This window comes from Phascolarctos cinereus, unplaced genomic scaffold (assembly GCF_003287225.1).
Source record: "Phascolarctos cinereus isolate Bilbo 61053 unplaced genomic scaffold, phaCin_HiC Scaffold_9;HRSCAF=440, whole genome shotgun sequence".
Lineage (NCBI taxonomy): Eukaryota > Metazoa > Chordata > Mammalia > Diprotodontia > Phascolarctidae > Phascolarctos > Phascolarctos cinereus.
The window spans coordinates 102,770,881-102,793,231 of record NW_027556402.1 but is presented as its reverse complement, the minus strand read 5'-3'; the positions used below and the strand labels follow the sequence as shown (position 1 = coordinate 102,793,231).

At 40.9% G+C, this 22,351-nt stretch overlaps 1 protein-coding gene across 1 annotated transcript; it reads right to left on the bottom strand.

The window, feature by feature from the left end:
• Window positions 1-6,998: 6,998 nt before the first annotated feature.
• On the bottom strand, window positions 6,999-18,214 carry SFRP2 (secreted frizzled related protein 2). The gene is made up of 3 exons (XM_020994006.2): window positions 17,387-18,214; window positions 14,615-14,695; window positions 6,999-8,843 (listed from the first exon to the last, which is right to left on the bottom strand). The coding sequence occupies exons 1-3, from the start codon at window positions 17,886-17,888 to the stop codon at window positions 8,539-8,541; spliced, it is 888 nt and encodes a 295-aa protein (XP_020849665.1). The 5' UTR covers window positions 17,889-18,214; the 3' UTR covers window positions 6,999-8,538.
• Window positions 18,215-22,351: the final 4,137 nt, after the last annotated feature.

Here is a 22,351-nt window from a genome sequence, read left to right as displayed (position 1 = left end):
GCCTTATTGGGACTTTTACTTTAGGTACTCTGAGGCAAAGGACACATTTCTAGTTTCTCTTCCATGTGACAGCATTTCCAATACACACACACCTTGTTTTATTGCACTTAGCTTTATTACACTTCACAATTATTGGTTTTTGTTTTGTTTTTGCTTTTTTTTTTAAATTGAAGGTTTGTGGCAACCCTACATCAGGCAAATCTATCCATACCATTTTCCCAACAGCACACTCTCACATTGCGTCTCTGTGTCATATTGTGGTAATTCTAACAATATTTCTAACTTTTTTCATTGTTATTTTATCTGTTTTAGTGATCTGTGATCAATAGTCTTTGAGGTTACTATTGTAATTATTTTGGGGCACCACAATTCACACCCACACAAGATAGTGAACCTAATCGATAAATGTTGTGTGTATTCTGACTGACCCATCAGTTCGTTGGCAGTTCCCCATCTCTCTCCCTCTCCTCCAGCCTCCCTATTCCCTGAGACGCAACAATATTGAAATTAGGCCAACTAATAACCCTAAGAGTTCAAGTGAAAGGAAGAGTCAATTGATGAAGCAAACTTCATTGTTGTCTTATTTTAAGATATTGCCATAGCCACCCCAACCTTCAGCAAATAATACCCTGATCAGTCAGTAGCCATCAACAGTGAAGTAAGACCCTCCACCAGCACAAAGATCATGACTCACTGAAGGCTCAGATGATGGTTAGCATCTTTAAAGCAATAAAGTATTTTTTAATTAAGGTATGTATATATTTTTTAGACATAATATTATTGCACAATTAAAAGACTACACTATAGTGTAAACATAATTTTTATATGCAATGAGGGAACCAAAAAATTTATTGCGATACTTGCTTTATTGCAGTGGTTTGGAACTGAACCTGCAATATCTCTGAAGTATGCCTGTACTTGAAGAATTGTTTCATGCCTTCTCTGAGTCTTTTCTCATCCAGGCTAAATATCCCTAGCTCCTTCAACCTAACATGGTCCTTGCCCATCCTGGTCGCATTCCTTTTGATGCTCTCAGCTTTACAATGTCATTCCTAAATTGTCGTGCCCAGAACTGAACACACTACTGTAGAAGTGGCCAGTCCAGGGCAGAGTACCATGGGACTATCAGAGTACCATGCAGTTCTAGAGGCTACACCTCTTTTAAGGCAGTCCAAGATTACATTAGCTTTTTTGACTGTTATATCTCTGCTGACTCATATTTAGAATTTAATCTATCATCCAAAAGCATTTATTGTCTGCTATATGCTAGCTACTACATTAGGCATTGAAGATGCAAAGACAAAAAATGAAATTATTCTTTGCCCTCAAAGTGCAGGGGGAATGACATATCCTGGAATGTACTCACTCCTAAACTCCTAGGACTTTTAGGGGAATCTGAAATTACACAGAGTGCTGAATCATTGCCATAAACCTTTAAAAACCTAGAGAGTACTCTTAAGTCACCTGGAGAATCTCCATGAAAGTCTTCAGTTGGAAAATCCTCATCTTCTTATTAAACTTTCTTTTGCTGCCAACTCCAGTAGAATTTGAGATAAATAAAAATGATTTGTTTTTCAACATTATCGTTTATCTACACCACTGGGATTTTAAAGTTGGTGTGTCCAACTTTATTCAACTTACCTTTCTTCTTAATTTCTGTTTCTTTTGATTGCATTGCCTTTCTCCCAGTCCTCCAAACTTGAATCCTGGGTCATTTTTGACTCCCTTGCTCCACATATAGAATCATTTGCCAAATCCTGTCAATTCTATCTTCATAACCTCTCTCGTCTTCCCCTTTCTCTACACCGTCATCCTCAGTGAGGCCCCTAGCACCCCTCACTTGGTGTAGTATAATATTCCCCTAATCTATCTTCCGATTTCAAGTTTCCCCTCTCCAGCCCATCCTCAAAACAATCTCCAAACTCATCTTCCTAACGAATGCACAGATCTCTACCCTGCTCAGAACCCTTCAATGATTCCATATTTCCTTTAGAATAAAACACAAACTCTTCTGCCTGGCACTTAAGGCTCTTCCCCAGCCTGATTTCAAGTTACCATTCCAACCTCATTTCACATTATGTCCCTTCATACAGTGCAGGTCCAGGTCTGCTAGCTATTCGCTGAGATTGGCCTGCCATTTTCTGTTCTTCTGCATGTTGCCAGGGCATCCCTCCTGAGCAATGCTTGTGAAAATCCTTCCCCTTCTTGAAAGCTGAGTTCAGTTGCCAAATTCCCCACAAAGTTTTCCTTGATCTCTTCAGCTAAAATTTTTCTGCACTGCCTCAAATTTTACCACAATAGATTGAATTCCTTCATTTGTCCTATCACCATCTACCTTGTAATGCACACACACACACATATGTATAAGTGCTTATATGAGCGTATAAGTTCTGGGGACGTGTGATATTCCCCTTAGTAGACTCTAAGCTTCTTGAGGACAGAGGTCTTGCTGATCTGTATCTTTGTATCCCCAGTACAGGGCTTTGCACATAATGGATGCTTCATAAATGTCTGATGACTAGAATATTTTAACAGTTATTTTTTTCCTGCAGTTTTCTTTGCAGTTGTTGCGTGTTTCAGGTAAATTGTGGGTTAAGTGAGTTTTTATGTGGGCTAGCCTGGGAACCTAACCATAATTTAAAACATTGTTTCCATGGAAAATTGTGTTCTGTTCTCTAAACAACCAACTTACAAATGAAATTTTGGAACATGGCCCTTTTGTAAGTTGGGGACTTCCTGTATTAATGTTTCCTGGCCCTCATGTAGCCCTGTGGCCAAACATGCAGATCCTGACATGTGGTTTAAGGTTCATATAACAGCCGGTTCATTTGAATAATGTTAACTGGAGCTCAGTTTTTGAGTTCTCAGATTTCTAGTTAATTTGAAATAGTGGAGATGACAGACTAGAAGCAGGGAGTCCATCAATAACATGGACAGAGCACCCAGCATTATGTCAAGCTTTGTCACACAAAAAATGGGAAAGGCACCATTCTTGCCTTCAGAGAATTTGCAAGCCAGGTTTTTGAAAGTAAGCATCTCTGTAGTTCATAGCTTTTAGTCCTGTTGAACAACTGATATTAGAAAAGAAAAATTCTCCTTTAGAATTAATTGGAGTTTCTAGCCTCAAGCTTCAGTTTAGCTATTTTCACCTATTGAGAGCAAGGATTTTCTCTGCAGGAGGAGAAATCAAATCTAAATTCTTAGTAAGGCCCTTCTCTTCCCATGTCTTTCTTCTCCTTTCCTCATTCCCTCACTTAGCAGTGGCTTCAGTTTTACATGAAGGTGTTCAGACATCTTGAACAAGGTATGACATTCCTAATTTGGGACTGCTGTTCCTGAATCAACAAATATCACAAATATGTCCCATTTTGAGATTTCTGGTGACTTAAAGTTGGTTCTTGGAGACACGAGGAGATCCCATAGGTACACAGAGGATGCTGCTGGAAAAAACCCCAGCCTGGCTTGGAAATCATAGGTTAGATTTGGGCAGTTATATATTGTATATAATACATTTATAAAGTGTTTTGCAAACTCTACAATGCTATATAAATGCTAGCAATTATTATTGTTATTATTATTACAATTATAGCCCTTTAGATCTTTAGAGATAGCTATCACATCCCCCTCTAAGTCTTTCGTTCCTCAGGCTAAACATCCTCAACTATTTCAATCCAATCTCATATGGTATGGATTCAGGGCCCCCACCCCTATTCATCTTAATTGCTCTCCTCTGGACACCTTTCAGCCTGTTAATACATTTTCTAAATTGTGGTGCCCAGAATTGAGAATAATATTCCAGATCTGCTCTGACCAAGGCAGAAGAGAGTGACTCTATTGCCTCTCTAGTCTGGCAGTTCTCACTGTTCTCAAAGCAGTCCTTTTTATCTATAGATTGCAGGATTTCAAATGAATCCTGGCCTGACTCAAAGTTATCAGTTCCTAGGAGGATGCATCAGATCAAGTCACACAGTGACTTCAGAAGATATAGCCTTCACATTCTGGAGAGAGACATCAGAAAATGTGTATATTGGATATGGAGTATTGCAATAGTATTATTGTGATATTCTAGAGATCTATCTGGGTTTTGGTTCTGGCTCTGTTACGTTCTACCTATGACACTTTGGACAAATCACTTTACCTCTCCAGGTCAGTTTCTTCATATGTAGTGAGGGGGTTAGACTAGATACTCTCTGAGGTGTATGGGGCGTTCAGGAGGACTAGCACCTCTGGTGTGAGGGCTTGTCAAGCCCTTTTCAGGGCTGCTCATTCATCTTTGGTATTCACTTGATTCACCCAATCCTCACCTGTGGCTCCAAGAAGCTGTAACATGCATAGCGGCCACATCCCAGTAGATTATCTCGGCAAATAGGTTAAACCAAATTAAGGTAACTGATAGGTCTCAAATTCTATGGTTAGTTAGTGGGATGTCTACCCCAAGCATGTGAAGACTTCTCCCAGCAGAACAGGCAGATAAGAACAATTTGTTCTACTGGGCCATGAAGGTGGCTGAAGCAGGCACTGTGGTGTGCTTAGAGCTTGGCAAGATATCAAAGGTGCCGAGGGCATCCATTGCATCCTGAGCTATTGCCAGTCATCTTGACTTTTGTTCTGCCACTGGTCTTTGATGACTCAGGAAGAGAGAGTGAGGCTGACAACTTTGCACAACTAACTTTGCCTCACTGAAGTCCAATTCTCCTGTAAGTCAAGACACTACCCTGTGATATCGTTTGTCCTCTTTGAAAATGAAGGACAAACAAGAAGGTCCCTTCTAACTCGAAAGTCCATGACTTTGTGATCTCAATCATAGAGGCCACCCCTTTTTGTCTTTTTTAAAGATAGAATTTGCAGTTATCACAATTCAATTAAGTCCTGAATAAGTATAATCTTAGGGACATTGAATTGTGTGTGTGACAACACCCATAGTCACAGGCAGGAACAGGTATGTGCGTATCTACCTTACAGAGATGGTAAAGCTGGGTTACTGATAATTGAAAGAATGAGTTCTGAGTGGAATGCAGGTCTGTGGAAGTCCAGCATAAACCTTTATCAAAGCAGTGGGAAAATCTGCCTTTAGCCACATAGCACTCAAATGAAAAAAAATGCACAACAAATGAGTATTGGAGATACAGCTGCCTTGCCAGTTTACTCTATTAATGCAACAATCCTAGCATGTCACATAATGGCTTAGAATAGGGCACACATGGTGTTCGTTTTTGTAATAAAACACATACTTGCAGTATTTTGGAATACATGAGAAATGGAATACTGACTTCTTCGTTGTTTGTTGCTTGTTTCACCTCTTCATTGGGAGGGATTTAAATGATTCCAAGCAACTCAATAGTTATAAATGGAAATTTTGTGCAGGGCATGTTGTTCAATTAGGACTGTTCTTTAAATTTAATATCTCAGTATAAAATTACTTATGCATGCTTAATTTTTACAGTAAACAAAGTCTTGCTGTGTCTATGGAAGAGGAAAATTTTCATTGGCATTGTTAGTGGGGTGGGGGCTTGGCTTCCAAACTTAGTATCAAAAGGCCTAGAAAAATTAACTGGATATTGAAGGATTGGGTTGGTCTTTACTAGTTTTTTTAAAAAAAAAACCCAAAACCAATAACAACTGACCTGAAGATCTTATGGGAATTCCTTAAAGGTGCCATGTCCTTTGGAAGTGACTTTATAACATTGAAATTTTCTTTTGAGTTTATCTATGTGAACATTTCAATTCAATTCAATCCCCACGTATTAAGCTGCTAGTTAGACTCTGGAAGGGTGAGAAATTTTGGACATAGCCTCTCATAGAGCTTAGAGTCTAGTAGGGAAATGACACAAACACAGATAACCAGGAGACAGTGCGGTACAGTGGAAAGGGCTTTGGAGTAAAATGACCTACATTTGAATCTTTGACTTCTGCCCCTTACTAGTTTGGGGCAAGCCACTTAAAATCTTTGAGTCTCAGTTTTTAAATCTTTAAATGAAAGGGTTGGATTTAATGACCTTGAAGGTCCCTTTGAGCTCTAAAGCTGTGATGTAAATTATTTAAGGAACTAAAATTCATAATGTTGCATAAAGAATATAGTGTTTATCTGAAATATTTACAGTGTTGGTTAAAGCAGTATTTTACAACTGTTTTAGGTAAATCACTATGTGTATTATGGGCAGGCTACAGATGGTTTAATTATAAAATTAAGTAAAATTAGGACTGAAGGAAGTGCTGTGGAGTGCTTAGAGCTTGGTCAGTCATCAAAGATGTCAAGGTCATCCACTGCATCCTGGGTCATCACCAGTTATCTTGACTTTTGTCATTCCACTGGACTTTAATGACTCTGGAAGAGAGGGTGAAGCTGACTATTTTGTGCAACTCTGCCTCACTTACATCTAATTCATGCATGAGTCAAAATATCACCCCATGATGTCATTGTTCCTCAAGAATGAAGGACAAACAATAACAATATTTGAAATGGATCTTAAAGTTGGAGGATGGGAGGGATGGTATTCCAGGCATAGGCATGGTGAAGACACAGATGAGGGAGTTGGAGTTTTGTGTTCAAGGTACTACAAATGGGGCTCTTTGACAGAACCATAGAGTGCCTGAAGGGGAGTAGAATGTAGGAAGTCTGGAAAGGTAGGGAGAGGGGAGGTTGTGAAGATCTTTAAACATCATACAAAGGACTTTCTTTTTGATATTGGAGGTAATAGGGAACCAGTGGTATTTACTGAGGGCAGTGTGGTAGTGGTAGTGGTGACATGGTTAGATCTTTGCTTTAGAAATATCAGTTAGGCAGCTGAACAGAGCAAGTAAGTCGCATAGTCTTTTGGGACTTCAGTTATCTCATCTGTATACTGAGGGGAATGGATAGATTACTCCTGAGGTCCATTTTAACTCTAAATCATGGGTTCTTAACCTTTTTTTTTTTTGCTATCATGGACACATTGGTGAAGACTATAGAACCCTTCTCAGAATAATATTTTTAAAAGCATAAAAGGAAATGCATAGGATTGCAAAGGAAATCAATTTTATTGAAACACAGTTAATTAAAATATAAAAAAGTTGTAGATCCCAAGTTGGTTAAAGTTACTCTAAATCTATGAATCTATGGATTGCATTAAGGCACCTGTAGGTCCTACATTTGCTGCAGCAAGGACCATATGGATGATCCCACCCTAAAATGTTCCAAGTATGTGACATGTTGACAGTGAGAAAACAAGGTAGACACAGATGTTTTAAATGACTAAAAGGTTGGATAGTCAAGCTCTGTACTGCTTCCTTCCCCAGTCCCTCTTATTAAAAGACATTTTAGGACAAACAAGAAGACAATCAATGGGTAAAACATGGCATAAAGTTTATATACAAGAATATAGTGTTTATCTGAAATATTTACAGTGTTGGTTAAAGCAATATTTTACAACTCTTTTAGGTAAATCACTACGTATATTACAGGCAGGCTACAAATGGTTTAATTGTAAAATTAAGTAAAATTATTTTTTAAAAAGCTTAACATTGTATTCAGATCAGTTATAATATTGGTAATCTGTTTTTGCATTTTATTGGAAGGAAACATGCCAGGAACATAGGTTAATGTGCTTTGCATCAATCCAAGTCCTGTACCTGGAAATGGAATGCCACATACAAGAGCCGTAATTTCCCAACTATGATGGAATAATAACAGCTGAATGTTGAAAAGCTCAGACCCCCAAGTGCCAGGCCAGAGCGAAGGAGAGTAAGGGGTTGAGATAACAGCCAGCTCTATCTCAACCTATTCTGTTACACACAATAGAGACTGGTTATATAGAATGTGAAGCATTAGGCATGTTATTGCATTGTAAGTGACAAATAAAAACAAGATGTTCCAAATAAAGAAGGAAAAAAAAATTAGGTGTGAGTCATGTTCTTTTTTAATGGACACTGGGTTTTCCTATCCTGCCCAGGTCGAAAACGCAGCAAACGCTCACCGGCCTGATCCCATTACTGACAGACACAAAAGCTCTGACCTGTTGTATCTCCAGCCCAGGCTGCTTCACTCTTCCTCAGGCAGGTTGGTGGCGTGCCACTGGACTTACTCTGGGACACTGGACAGGGTTTTCAGTCCTACTCTATCTCAGAACTCCTGAGCTCAAGTGATCCACCAGCCTCAACCTCCCTGGTAGCAGAGATTACAAGGCGTGCACCATCATGCCTGATCCACATTTTCCCCTACCCAATAACTAGCCTGAAGCAAGCTATTTTAATATTTCATAAAACTATCCATGATTTTTTATTACAATTTTAATATGTACACATAAGATTTGGGTGTTTTCTTTTTCTATCTTTCTTTTTCTTTTAAGTGAAAAATAGCTCTCTATGCCCCAGGCTTCCTAGGAATTTCAAAACTCAAGAAATTCTGGGATAAGAAGGTGCAAAAGGCAGTGGGAAGTGTAGGGCTGGGCATGGAGGCTGGTTAAGTGAGAGGAAGGAGTCCCGGGCGGACATGCTCAGCTTGGCCGGGGAGCAGAACCGCCAGGATGGGCCAGGCAGAGAACCCAGGCAGACAGGAAGAAATTAACATTGGAGCTTGCGGATACTGCGGGAGATTCGCTTGAACTCTCGCTGCCCTTTCTGCCACCGCTTCACGGAGGTGATCACCAGCTCCCCACCCTGCTTCTGTCCCATGACCAGGTAGGGAGCATTGATGTCATTCATCTCCTCACAGGTACACTGCAGGCTGTCTTTGAGCCACAACACGGATTTCTTCAGATCCCGTTCGGACACTCCGTTCAGCTTGTAAATAGTTTTGCTTTTCGTTTCCAGGATGATCTTGGTGTCTCGATTGATGTAAGTTATCTCTTTCACTTTTATCTTCAGGGCTAAGAGCAAAAGAGTGGCAGATGAGTAAGATGGAGTGTGTGAGAGAAAGAGAGATCCTCTCCTCCTTCCATTAGGGCACAGCAACATGACCCACGGGAGGGAGGGACTGCAGGCTTCCATGGAAGCTAATGAAACTGTCAGAGGACAGCAGGATGGGAGGCAGGCAGCAGGTGGCTTCATTTCTATAGACTCCAAGGACTTGCCAGGCATTTTGTTTCAAATCAACCATCCCTTCCTCTCCACCCCCTTCCCTTCCCTTTATTTTTTCTTTTTTTCTGGGACTCAATTAACTTCTCTCCTAGTTTCCTAGCACTTCCAAAAGAAAGCCCCTAGAGTGCATGTTTGTATGTAGATTGTATGTGGTACATGCCCCAAATTGACTTCCCCTATTGGAAACTTCAGTATGAAAAGAAACGTCTGACTTTTAGGTGAAATGTGATCCTTACTGTGGCTGTAAACTTTAAACTCAATTTATTATGTTGGAGAGGTTTTTGGACAAACCTGTAAGGAAATTGTATTACACAATCATTGTTTTCTAAAGGACAGATTACAGGGAAGGGGAATTGATCTCACAGCTGCATTTCATTTGGTAAAGTAACTAGGAGGAGGGAAAAACCCATGCAAGGCTCTTTTTAAGAGTACAACATGTTTAACTGTAAAAGGGTTTCTCCAAATACCTCATCGTCATATGCTATCACTGGCTTAGCCAAGGCACTTACAGATCATATATGTACCATTTCCAAAAATGGATAAGTAAACTCATTAGACTGTTAAGACGAAAAGTAAGTGGTTTGCTATAAAAGACACATTTTATAGTCATGAACAGGATTCCTAGGGACCAAAAAACCCCCCAACTTCAAATGCATCTGCTGTAATTACAGTTCAAGACTCCATGAAAGTGGGGAAAGGAATGGTAGAGCTGAAAAGGGTCTTAGAGACACTCTAGCCTGGCTCAGCTATTTTGTTCTTTACAGATGTGGAAACTGAGGACCAGATGGGTGAAGTCATGGCACTAGTTAATAGTAGAGCTGGGATTGGACTCTGGGTTTTCCGACATCCAGTCCAGAGCTCATTCCATGATACTACATTTCCTCTCCAGAAAGAATTAAATTTCTTAATTTTGCTCTCAGCATTAACTATTGTTACCAATATTATATAATTATTGTCACCAATCTTAGTACTGATGGAGGTGAATCTGGTGTCAGGGTATAGGAAGATCCTTGGACAGCCAGAAATTTCATTCTTTGGAGTATCTAAGTATAAGGCTTAAAATGGACATGAAATGAAGGATTTTTTCCCCTTTCATTTAATTACTGCAGGATTTTTTTAAACTTTTAAAGAATTTGTATAAACTCTGAATATGGGGGGAAGTGTGTTGTAATGGATAGGGTACTAGATTTGGAGGCAAAGAACTCCAATCATGGTTCTGTCATTTCCTACCTACATTTTACTTATTTCTCAGCCTCAGTTTCCTCATCTGTAAAATGAGAGGCTCAGACTAGATGACCTCTAAGATCCCTTCTAGCTCTAAACCCATCATTCTATGATCTCATGGCTTCTCCCTGTCACTGAGAAATGGCAAGCGTTCAACTGAGCAACACTGGGGCCCATCTAACTTCTGCCTGGGGTTTTGCCTACACTCGGACTACAAGAAGGAGTCTTTAGCACTTATGAGACTTAAGTCATTGAAAAAGCCAAGCAATCTAAACATAGTGGAGATATCCTATTGTGTCTTTTTAAAGGGAATGGAAATAGCATTGGCCAACTCTTCCTGCTGTCTCTTGGGTCTCCCTGTTTTCTCCTTTGGGGCTGGTAATAGAGGGAAGATGTGGAAAGTTTGAACTAATTCAGGCATCAGGAAGAAAAAAAGAATCAGCATTGGAAAGTATTGTTTCTACACCTCTCACCTCTTAGATATTAAACTTTGCCCTGATTTCCCTAGGAACTCATTGACTTTGGAATTGAGAACAATCTAGGGAATTCTAAATAACAAAGGATCTTATTTTTCCCACTGAAAGTTTCCAGTCTGGATGTAGGATGGGAGGCAGGGTTATTCCCTGTTGTACATATCCAAGACTGGAGGTGAGGGGAAGAAATATATAGGAATGAAAGTCTCAATCGACCTCTGGTTTTGAAGTGCAGGACATTAAATATATTTATTTCTTAGAACTATATTGGAGAAGGAGCTGATGCTTTCTAGGGTAAATTAACATGAAGCAAATTTGCCATTTCCTCTCCCTCCTCTCTCCTCTCAGGCCCTTTATTGTTCTTCCCTCAAATTTGTGCTATAAAGTATAGCTAGAAGAAAATCTCCCCTGCTCAGATGGGAGGGAAGGAACATTCTGATTGTTGCTGCAAGGTCCACCTTCTCATCTACTTGAATGGGTGACATCAGAAAGATGCCCGTGGGGGAGCGAAATGATTGAAAAGCTATTTATCAGTACAAAGAACCACTCAAAATGCAGAACAAAATGGGCAAAAAAGCTCTGTGTAGCTTTAACTCACATGCTCCCTACTGTGAAAAGAGCAAACAGACCTACGTTCCCATTGTAGGTTGGTGGGCATGGAAAATTATTTGCCTGTCATGCTGTACTAGCATCATCTCTTGCATTCATGTAATATTTTTAAGTAAATTATGTCATTTGACACTCCCGACAATCCTGTAAGTTTGACTGGGCAGGTGTTATGATTTCCATTTTGCAGATGAGGATAATTTCAGCTCAAGGTGTTCACGTGATTTGCCTGAGTTCACACAAGATTAATTGGCGAAGCAAAGCACTGAATAAAAGTATTTTGACTTGAAGTCAGAATTTATCCAGGATTATGACAAATATACTGGTTATTAGGCATAATTAGCATTTTTTTCTTCTTCCACACTCTATATTATTAGTATCTTTGTGGATGTAAAGGGAAAGAATAGACATCTTATATTTTCTCTCTTTATTTTTAAATTTCCCTTGTAATACCAGTTGAGGGGGAAAAACCTCTTCTCTAGGTCACTGACTCACTCATGACCAGGAAGGGCCTATTTTACATTTATTACATAGTTAACTCTCAGTCAGCTTTATGACTAATCCATAGTAACTTGAAAGATCCTCCCTTTTTACTCTATCCTATGGTTCTGGAACAAAAAAGGGGTGAGTATATATAGAAGTGTATGTGACTGCAATCTGAAGTGAAATATACTGGAGACCATCTATAGAAGCCAACCTGCTATAGGGTGGAATTCCATACTAAAAGTATGTTTTGGATGTTATTCAAAGGGAGATCAGTTCCTGAAAGAAACTCATTATGGTACCCTAATCCCTTACAATGAGGTACCTAGGCATGTAACCTGAGATAGCATTTTAATGAACTTCCAGTGATTTTTGGATCATTCATTTTTCAGTATTAATCATGACTGTTTAGGAATTTGGATGGCTGACAATTTATTATTTTCACCAAATCACAAGTATTTTAGAGTTAAAAGGACCCTCAGACATCATCTAATATTCAAACAGTAGTATTTTCTAAAACTGCCCCAAAAGACGTGATGCAGGCTCTAGTTGAATGTTTAAAGTGATGGAGAGGCACCCCATTCTGTTTTTGGAGAGCTTAATTGTTAAGATGTTTTTAAGCACCTGAAAACAAGGGAGACAGGACTATAATTGTATCTTAATGATATAAAATTAGCTGTCTGATATACTAACATGCTGTAACACTTCAGATTCAGGCTTAGCGATAGCAGGAACATAATTTGGGTAAGACATCTCTGCCTCTTCCTCTTGTTACCCATCCTTGTCAGCTGGGATTCCTTTCCAACCCCAAAGCTGGGGAGTGATTGACCTTTTAGCAAGTGAAATAGTTAGTCATCTGCCTTTTCCCTAAGCAGGTGCCACTGAGGTTAAAGGTGATGGTGGTGATGCCAGTTGAATTTCTGTGCTTCTTCCTAGGGACTTTAAGGTAGGGACTTAGTCTTGGAGAAGATTTCACTCAGCATGAGACTTTAGAAATAACACTTGGCTTGAAAGCTCATATTTTTAGAGACCCTTTGCCTGAAGTTTCCTGGATGGGCAACCGGATTGCTGGGAGAGTTGGCCATCATTCCTCCCAACTGGGAAATGAGGACAGATGTGGGAAGAGTTGGGAAGCATGGTTTTCTTCAATCAGTATAGGATACCTTCTTAGGTAGCAGGGTTATAAGTAGTATAATATATAAGTAAAATCCTTTATGTGTCTAAGATGGTCTATTTATTTCAGGAAACATTAGGGATGGGAATAGGGGAGAGTTTAGGCTGTAAAGAGCAGGGGCCGTTTCTGTTTAAGTTGTTTTATTTCCAAGATAATACAAAACTATGCACACATTGGTGCTTTATAAACTTTTTAAAAATTATGTTGGGGACACCTTGGATGATTTGAATCTGGATTGGTTAATTGGCCTCAGAATGGAACAATAGGACACTGAGCTCATAGGAAGCAAAGTCCAGTTTTCAATCCATTCAGAGGTCCATCCATCCATCCTTAAGTAATTATCAAATATCTACTATACCATGTCTTCTTGTCATACTTTCTCCCCTTCATGAGTGGCTTCATGAGAGACTATAGACTACTGGTGTGAGCTGGAGCATGTCATTGAATATTCTTGGGCCTCACTTTCCTCATTTATAAAAGAGGAAAGCTCTAGCTCTAGATCTTATGATCCTACGTGAATTTGGGAGAAACTCTCCAAATCCCTTTCTCTTGTAGTAACACCAAGCAAAGTACAATAGGGATCATACAATTGGTTGTTTCCTAAGACCTTGATAAAGTAGTACCTCTATTGCATGTTCCTAATGTGAATATTTTAACTTTCTATTTAAAAAACCATTTAATGCTTCAGACTACATTAATACAATCTAAATAAGAGGGTTTCTCATAACTCAATTGTATGGATTTTTAAGGTGTGTTTATTACATTTATCTACAAGAGGTTATAATGGCCCTTGTCATATAACTCATTTGGATAATTAAACACAGAATTTAATTATTTTAAAAACAGATCTACCATACAGACAATTCTTAATTCTTTCACTATGGCAAGAGGTAGAGTAAAAAGGGGAGAAAAGGAGAAGATGATTCCCTGCCCCCCAGAGACCCCCCCAATCCAAAATAATGTACTTGGCTTTAGAATGAATGATGATTCTTTTTTGGTTGCAGATTTACTTAGGATCATAGTATTTTAGAGCTGGAAGGGACCTTAGCAATCATCTAGTCCCCCACCCCTCCTTTTATAGATGAGGAAAGTGAGGTTGGGAGAGCTGAAGAAATTTGCCTAAAGTTACAAAGGTAGTAATAAGTGGCAGAGCTTTGGTTTAAACCCAGTTCTTCTGACTCCAAATCACTTTCCAATCCACTACGTGATAAAATTTTACTTGGGTTAATAATGGTTTCAGTTTGCAGTACCTTGACAGGCATCAAGTAACCAGAGGAGAATGTGGCCCTGGCAAGTTCTTGGGAACAAGAAAATACTAGTGAATTAATGTGTGATTAAAACCAAAAAGCAAAATGGATAATTTACAAAGAGGTAATAAAGACCTGACTATACTTTCATGGAAAATGTATTGCATCTACATAAATAAAACCGAATATAATATTCTTTAAGTGATGAGAAAAGGAATTAGGAGTAATCGTCAAATGATTGGTGAAAATCAATTTTACATAGCTACTTGTTGTAACATCAAGACTAAAGTTTTATCCTTTGATAAAACTTTCAAAGTATGAAATCATGGGTGGGAGCTCCTGTTTCCACTTACCAAAGTCATTTTTGCAAAGGGTCTCCATAATGTCGTTGTCATCATCATTTCTGTTTTTGCAGGCTTCACATACCTTTGGAGCTAGGAATGGGAAAAATGAGGTTTTAGTAGGTTTAGTTATTAGGGAACAGCAGGTGGCATTAGGTAACTTTAAAAGGAATGGTCACTTCTCCAGCCAATGGTTTGTATGCTTCCCTCAGTATCTCAGCTCACACCTTCCTTTAAGGTTTCAACTGCTCACTGGGTAAATATTATCTTTTTATAAGGGGAGGGGAGCCATTTGTTCCTAAGGGACTAAAAGCCCCCTTCTTGGTCCATTACATTCTGGAGGCAGTAATAGGTTGTTCCAATAATCAATGGGAAGTAAAAGTTGTGTCTCTAGAGGGTAAGATTTGGGAGTCTGTATACAGTCACTCATAACCACAACACAGACCTGAGCAGATTTTGGCTCTTTTTGAATGAAAAGTCCCTGAGACAATCCCTTGACATAACCCTATTTCTTTGAAGACCCTTGTCTTGAAAATCCACGTCCCAAGGAACCAGAGTTTTTTCCTAGACAGCTCAGAGTAAGCAACAATGAAACATGAATGTTTTTCAAATGAAAAATGAATCTTTGGGCTCCATTTCCTGACCACAAATTTGCCAAAAGCTCCCTTCTCAATCATCTCTTTCCCTTCAATGAAGGGAGAGGAGGAAAGATGCCAGTAGAGCTAGATTTTTCCTCCTAGATCATCAGAGCCCTGGGTTTCAAGTGAAAAATTCCAAGATATTTTGAAGACTGAAATATAGGGTTAACATTTGAACAATTCCTGTATGGAAGTGCTATTTCCATTATGGAGACTATACTTGATTGATGAATACCTGGGACTTTGTGGGAGGATTGTACTTAATTACATTAGCATACTGAAACTGATTTTTCATTACCTTGCAAATGTAGCCAACCTGGTACTTGTTTTACCCTGGACTTATTTCATATCTAAGAGAACCTTGGAATAGAGTTCTTTCTTTTTTTACCCCCTCCTATTCACTGGAACTTGAAAAGCTACTAATTAGATACTACATCTAAAGGTAAACAAGTTGGCTGTGTAGCCAATCTCTGGTCTCCAAGACTGAAATCTTTTTGGGGGGTGTCATGATCATACACATTGCCTTATCTGTTTTAGGAGAGGATTTGGAATGTTTTGTCCTAGGAAAAGCACTTGGGGCAACTCAGCTACTGGTTTTTTCTTTAAACAAAGGCAATAATTTCTCCTCCAGCCACTACCATTTTAAATTGTATTTATTCACAGTGTCTCTAAAGTCCAAGTTGAACTGGATGATTGTCATTAATGCATACTTGAGCTTTCTTTAGGAAGCTGTTTGTGGGTCCTAGGAGGCAGATACCACTTACGATCATTTCTTATGTTAGCTACATAAATGGCAAAAAAGTAAATATCTGAGCATGTAAACTTCATTTTTGGAAGGCAAAACAGTCCTTTGTGGAGCAATGGACAGTCTAGAACACAGAGGGAAAGGGTGTAAGTAATCTGAACCAAAAAGCAACAGAAGGAACCACAACATTTCCATTAAAGCTCTAGGAATGTATATAAAATGTTACTAACCTGCATTGGTTGGTCTATGGTATATGTTGGACAAATGCTTGAAAAATGCCAAACATTTGCAGTAAATTAGAAATCTAACCAATAAGATGATTGCAAACTCCCAATGCATGCCAGGAAACACTGCTAAGCAACTTTGCATTTTCTTTAACTAATGATGGCTGTAGAAAGCAATTAGAGATTGAAAAGGAGATCTTTTTGAATGCCCTGAAAGGGATTAGGGAGTCCCCTTGCCATTCCATGAGGAACCCAAATCAGTTCAGGCACATTGTATATTTTTTCCTTTTGGGAAAAATATCAAGAGCCCATGAGGTTTTCATTGCTTTGATGGTTTCTGTACAGGAACTTTCCCCCCGTTTTTAAAAACTTGGGAAACTCTCTTTTGCATGATTTTCCCCAGTTAATTAAAACCAGTCCTCAGATAAAAGCAGATAGTGGTAGAAAGATTATTCCCTGGAGACTCCTTTGTGCCCTCTTCACATATTTCTTCTTGTACCCAGACACCGTGCATTTTCCCCATCTCCTTCTTCCAATTACTCCTTTGTAGGGAATTTAACTTGGATGCAATGGACGGCTAACATGCTCTCTTTTGAGCTTTCTTCAGGGAGTAATTTCTGACTTTGTTTCCAAGATAGAAACTTGAAACGGACAAAAAAGTGACTGGTAAGGTAAAATCTAGTTGAATTTTGCTTCTACAGATTTCGGGAGGGGACTGGAATTATAAACAATGGCAATATTGCACTGACAGTAAACACCTGTGGAAGCCTCTGACCTTCCTTTCCTTTTCCTTCCTTCCTTCCTTCCTTCCTTCCTTCCTTCCTTCCTTCCTTCCTTCCTTCCTTCCTTCCTTCCTTCCTTCCTATCCGCGGGGGGGGGGGGAACGACACCCACAGACCGCTTACTTTATGCTTCATGGCTAGGGAAAAACACAGGGTCACCTCTACCAAGCGAGACGGAAGAACAAGAGTCTCCTTTCCTGATCTGGTATTCGATCAGGTTATTTGGGGTCTGTGGGAGGCATTGTCCCGGGTCCAGGAAAGCAGCCTGACCCCTCTTCTCTGGTGGACTTTACCCAAGGAGAGGTGGGGAAAGCGCAAAAGTTTTGGGAACTTGGGGCGTGAATTGCGCCGCCTTCTCATCTACTGGGGACAACTTCGGGGGGCGGGGCTCTTACCTTCCTCAGTGGCCAGCAAGAGGTGGTCGCTGCTGGCCAGAGGGATGCAGAGGTCGTTGTCCAGAGGGAAGCGGTCACATTCCAGCATGTCTGGCCAGGGAAAACCGAAGGCGGACATGACCGGGGCGCAGCGGTCTTTCACCTGCACGCACAGTGAATGGCAGGGTTGAATGGTCTCGTCCAGGTCATCGAGGCAGACCGGGGCGAAGAGCGAGCAAAGGAACTTCTTGGTGTCCGGGTGGCACTGCTTCATAACGAGCGGGATCCAGGCGCCCGCCTGTTCCAGCACCTCCTTCATGGTCTCGTGGCCCAGGAGGTTGGGCAGCCGCATGTTCTGGTACTCGATGCCGTGGCATAGCTGCAGGTTGGCGGGGATGGGTTTGCAATTGCTCCTTTTGTAGGAGAAATCGGGCTGCCCGAAGAGGAAGAGCCCACGGGCGAAGCCCAGGCAGCAGTGAGAGGCGAGGAAGAGCAGGAGCAGAGAGCCGGGCCCCTGAGGCATCTTGGGCAACTCGACCTCAGAAAAGGATCTAGCAAGAGGGGAAAAAGCAACCGCGACCTCCTAAGCAACCCCACTTTCCCCCAGCCCCCTAGACCGGAGCTCTCCGCGCCGCTGGTCAGAGGCAAGACACTAAGCAGTGGCAGGGGGGAGGAGGAGCAGGAGGGTGGGAAGGGGCACGGAGAAAGAGACAGTGAGGGGAGCTCTGGGGGCCTCCCTAGACCTCATTCAGCTGGGGGAACCACTCGGGGCTCGAAACTGGGGGCGGCAGCGGGATCGGGTGCTAGGGGCAAAACAAGCTTTCCTGGCTTTTTTATGCAAATCGAGGTGGGGAGGGGAGGAAGGGAGGAGCCTTTCGATGGTAATCCGAGGAGGATTGGTCACTACTTCTCGGGCTGCTTTTCTTGGGGGTGGGGAGGGTGATGGTAGGGAATTTCTTTACCCCCTCTTCCCTTGGCTGGAAATTTTTAACGTTCCCCCACTCCACCCTACCCCTTTGCCCCAATCACACAAAGTACTATCCAATGCTTGTTCTGTAATTGTTTCAAACAAACAACCAAAACAAAAAACCAACCTCACTTTGGGCGCAAGCCCCCCGAACAAAGAGCTAGGTTATGGAGAGCGCGCGCTGCGGACCTCAATGTTCCCAGGAGGCGGACAGAGCGCGCGGAACCCGCCGCCCTCCCCGGGAGCTTTTTACGAGGCAAGTGGCCCCGCCACTGCTGGGGTCACCAAGGCTGAATCAGTTTCTGCCCTTCCCCCTCCCCACCAGCAAAGGGCAAGCCTGTGTCTCCGGTCGAACCTGGGTGGCAAGGAAGGGATTTTTTCTGGCGATGGCGCACTGGTTTTTGAAGGATGTGAGCAGCTTCCGCCACCCCCCGACGGAGGCTAGGAGAGGTGCTGCTTTGTCCAGCCTTGATCAGACTTCGGGTCCCTCTGCACAGTTAGTCTAGCCCAACCCAGCCCCACTTAGGAGGATGCTGCAGCTCTTATTTCTATGGTTCTATGGTTCTCTCAAAGCAAAGAGCTCTGCTGTCAAACTCTGGTCAAAGAGTTAACCTGCCCCTCCCCTTTCCCCCCCCCCCCGAGGGAGCAAAAGAAAGATCTCCGTGATTGACCTGCTTAGGACATACGGCCATAGATTGAGTACGAGAAGGTATCTTAAACATCATTTAGTCCAACCCCTAAATTTTAGAGAAGAAAACTGACAGAAATGAAATGGCTTGCCCCAGTCACACAGGAAATAAGTGGCAAAGTCAGAATTTGAACTCCGGTCCTTTGAGACCAAGTTCAGAAGGCTGATTATCTGGGGGAATGGAATGCCCACTGTCATCACCATCATAATTTAATGGCAAAGAATACTAGATTTTGAGGGCCTGTGTTCGAATACCACATTGCCTCTTTATGATGTGTGACGTCTTCCCTCATCTGTAAAAGAGGAGCAGCGCACTATATAACCCTCAAAATCCTTCCAGCTCTGCCATCATTAGTCTCCCATTTTCACACTTTGCAGGCAAGGTTCTCCTCAGGTTGCTCTACTTCACAAGAGGGAAGACATTTCTGCTGGTCCAGGAAGAATCTCCACAGACCAACTGAAGTTTGAAAAGGGAAATCACTTTCTGGATAATCTAGCCACTCCCTTCTACTTCCAACAACACAATTTTACACCTCTTTAAAAGTGATTTTTCTTCTCCTTGAGTTTTTTTCTTCTCATTAACTGGATAACCTTATGGAGACCCACTGAGCATCAGATGTATGCCCATTATTCTTAAAACTGAGATGCCTTTGTAAGTTGGGAGCACTAGTGAGATCAGGTGTGACACACCGAATGTCAGCCTAAAAGGGCACTGTCCTCGAAAATTTTTGATCAGTTTAATTGAACAACTCCCTGTGGACCATGCAGGTTTCCCACTTAACTGGTAGAAAATAAGGGCAAAAACTTTGTATAATAACCATTGCTTTGCTGATGTTTTTTCTTTCTTTCATTGCAGTAGGGAATCTCCTGATGGGGAAACTCTCCACATCAATGAAGATTGCCAGCAGGTCTGAAATTTAGAGCCTTATAGAGTTGTTTGGGGTCACAGAGAGGTTAATTGATTTGTCTATGGTCCCACAATTAATATATGTCAGACTTGAACCCAGATCTGCTCGTATATAAGGCTATCTTTTCTATACACTACTATGTGAGGCTGCCTCCTGAACATATGTGTACTTAATTAAAAAAAAGTTTAATTGACTTGAAGTCACTTAAAACATAGTTTTTTTTTAACTGAGAAGCTAAAATTTAAGTTCCTGTTTTAGTGAAGAGAGTATTTAACTAGGTATCAGAGGTTCTGGGCTCTAGTCCCAGTTATACCACTCATAGCTGGAACTATGACTCTGGGCAAGTCACTTCTGTTTCTCAGTCTCTTCCTCTGCAAAATAGGGCATAGTAATGCCTATCTGATGGTTTCTTTGTTTGTGAAGATAAAATTATATACATAGAGGCATAGCACGGTTTTGTGCCGAACTCACTGCATTTGGTTCTGAGAACTTGGCTTTGTGACTTACTACCTGATCTACTTTGGGGAACTTATTTACCCTCTCTGTGTCTCAGTTTTCTCATCTGTAAAAGTGAGCGAGTTGGAGTAGTCAATCTCTAACATCCATTCTGGATTGAGGTATTATCATTCTATAATATTTACAAAAGCACTCTCTAAATCGGAAGAGCTATAAGGTAGGCTCTCCACTTAAATGGCCACCATCTTGATGAAGATCCTCATCATCTCTCACCTAGACTACTGCAAATAGCCTCAGTTGGTTTCTCTCTTCTTCAATCCATCCACTACACCAAAGATTCTTTAAGTAATCTTCATAAAACACAGGTATGACTGCCTCTGCTCAAAACATTCTGGTGTCTCCCTGTTGCGTCTAGTGTGGAATACGAAGGGCCTGTGGCCTTTGAACTCTTCACATTCTGGCTCCAACCTTCTTTTCTAGACTTAGTGGCATATTGCTTTCCTTCAAAGTTGTAATCCAGTAAGTGTACCTGCTGTTCCTCACACAGGACTCGTTTCACTCAACTCTGTGCCACTGCTGTCTCTCCATGCCTTGAATGCACTCGTTATCACTTCCAGACCTCAGGATGCCTAACTCTTACAGAATCCTTAGCTTCTTTCAGAATCAGTTTGGATACTACCCAGAGTTGTAAAGGATTAGGAGGACAAGGTTGTCTTCCCCTTCTATAAGAGCCCTTTCCTGATCCCCTTCCCCACCCCAGTTAGGAATATCAGCTTCCCTCTAGTTAATTTTCATTTACTCTATATCTATATCTATATCTATATCTATATCTATATCTATATCTATATCTATATCTATATCTATATCTATATCTATATCTATATCTATATCTATATCTATATCTATATCTATATCTATGTCTATGTCTATGTCTATGTCTATGTCTATATCTATATCTATATCTATATCTATATCTATATCTATATCTATATCTATATCTATATCTATATCTATATCTATATCTATATCTATATCTATATCTATATATCGATATCGATATTGATATAGACAGATAGATTTTAAACTTTTCTCATATATGTACACATTGTTCCCCACCCCCAAATGTACACTTTTTTGAAGGCAGGGGCTGTTTATTTTTGTCTCTTCCTCTAGCTCCTAGAACAGTGCCTGAGCTTAATAAATGCTTGATGATGATGATGATGATGATGATGATGATGATGATGATGATGATTGTTACCTTTCTGACAGGAGTCCAAATCTTCAATAGGTTTGTGGGTAGTCATCTGCTTCTCTCCTAACTATAATCACTTCCAGGAATTGCCTTGAAAGGCTCCCTGGTTTCCCAGGGAGTCTTTCCAAAGGCTCACACAGTTTCTCCCAAGACCCTCCTTGTATACTTATTGCAGCATGTAAAATGAGGACTTGGGGAGGGGGAAAGTGGGGAAAAATGAGACAAAGGCTGATTTCTCTCCCAAGTCTTCCCCAGACAATAACAAAGCTCCATCCTTCTACTAAACTATTAGGCAGAAAGAAATATTTCAATCAGGGACCTAGAGCTGGTATTTTTAGTTTTAAAAATCCATTGGCCTATACCAAAAGGTACAGGCCATGTACCTTTTGGTATAATACTCAGGGGACACTGGAAAGCAGAAGGTGCTTTGCTTTCTCTGAAGGGATCAGTCCTTTGGCTTCTTGTGGCTCGGCATACATTTGTCTAAGATGGGAAGACAAACCTCCCTCCCCTCCATACCCCTAAAACAACATAACCCACTTAGAAACAAGTCTATCCAAGAAAATGGAAAGACACTGCCCCATGACCTGTCTGGGCTCCTAGGGGAGGTACTTAAGAGAGGCACAGATCTGGGGAGGGAGTCGGAAGAACTGGAGGCAATGGGGCATGATTTCCAATTCCCCTCCACCTTCCTTGAGCTGCACTTGACTGACCA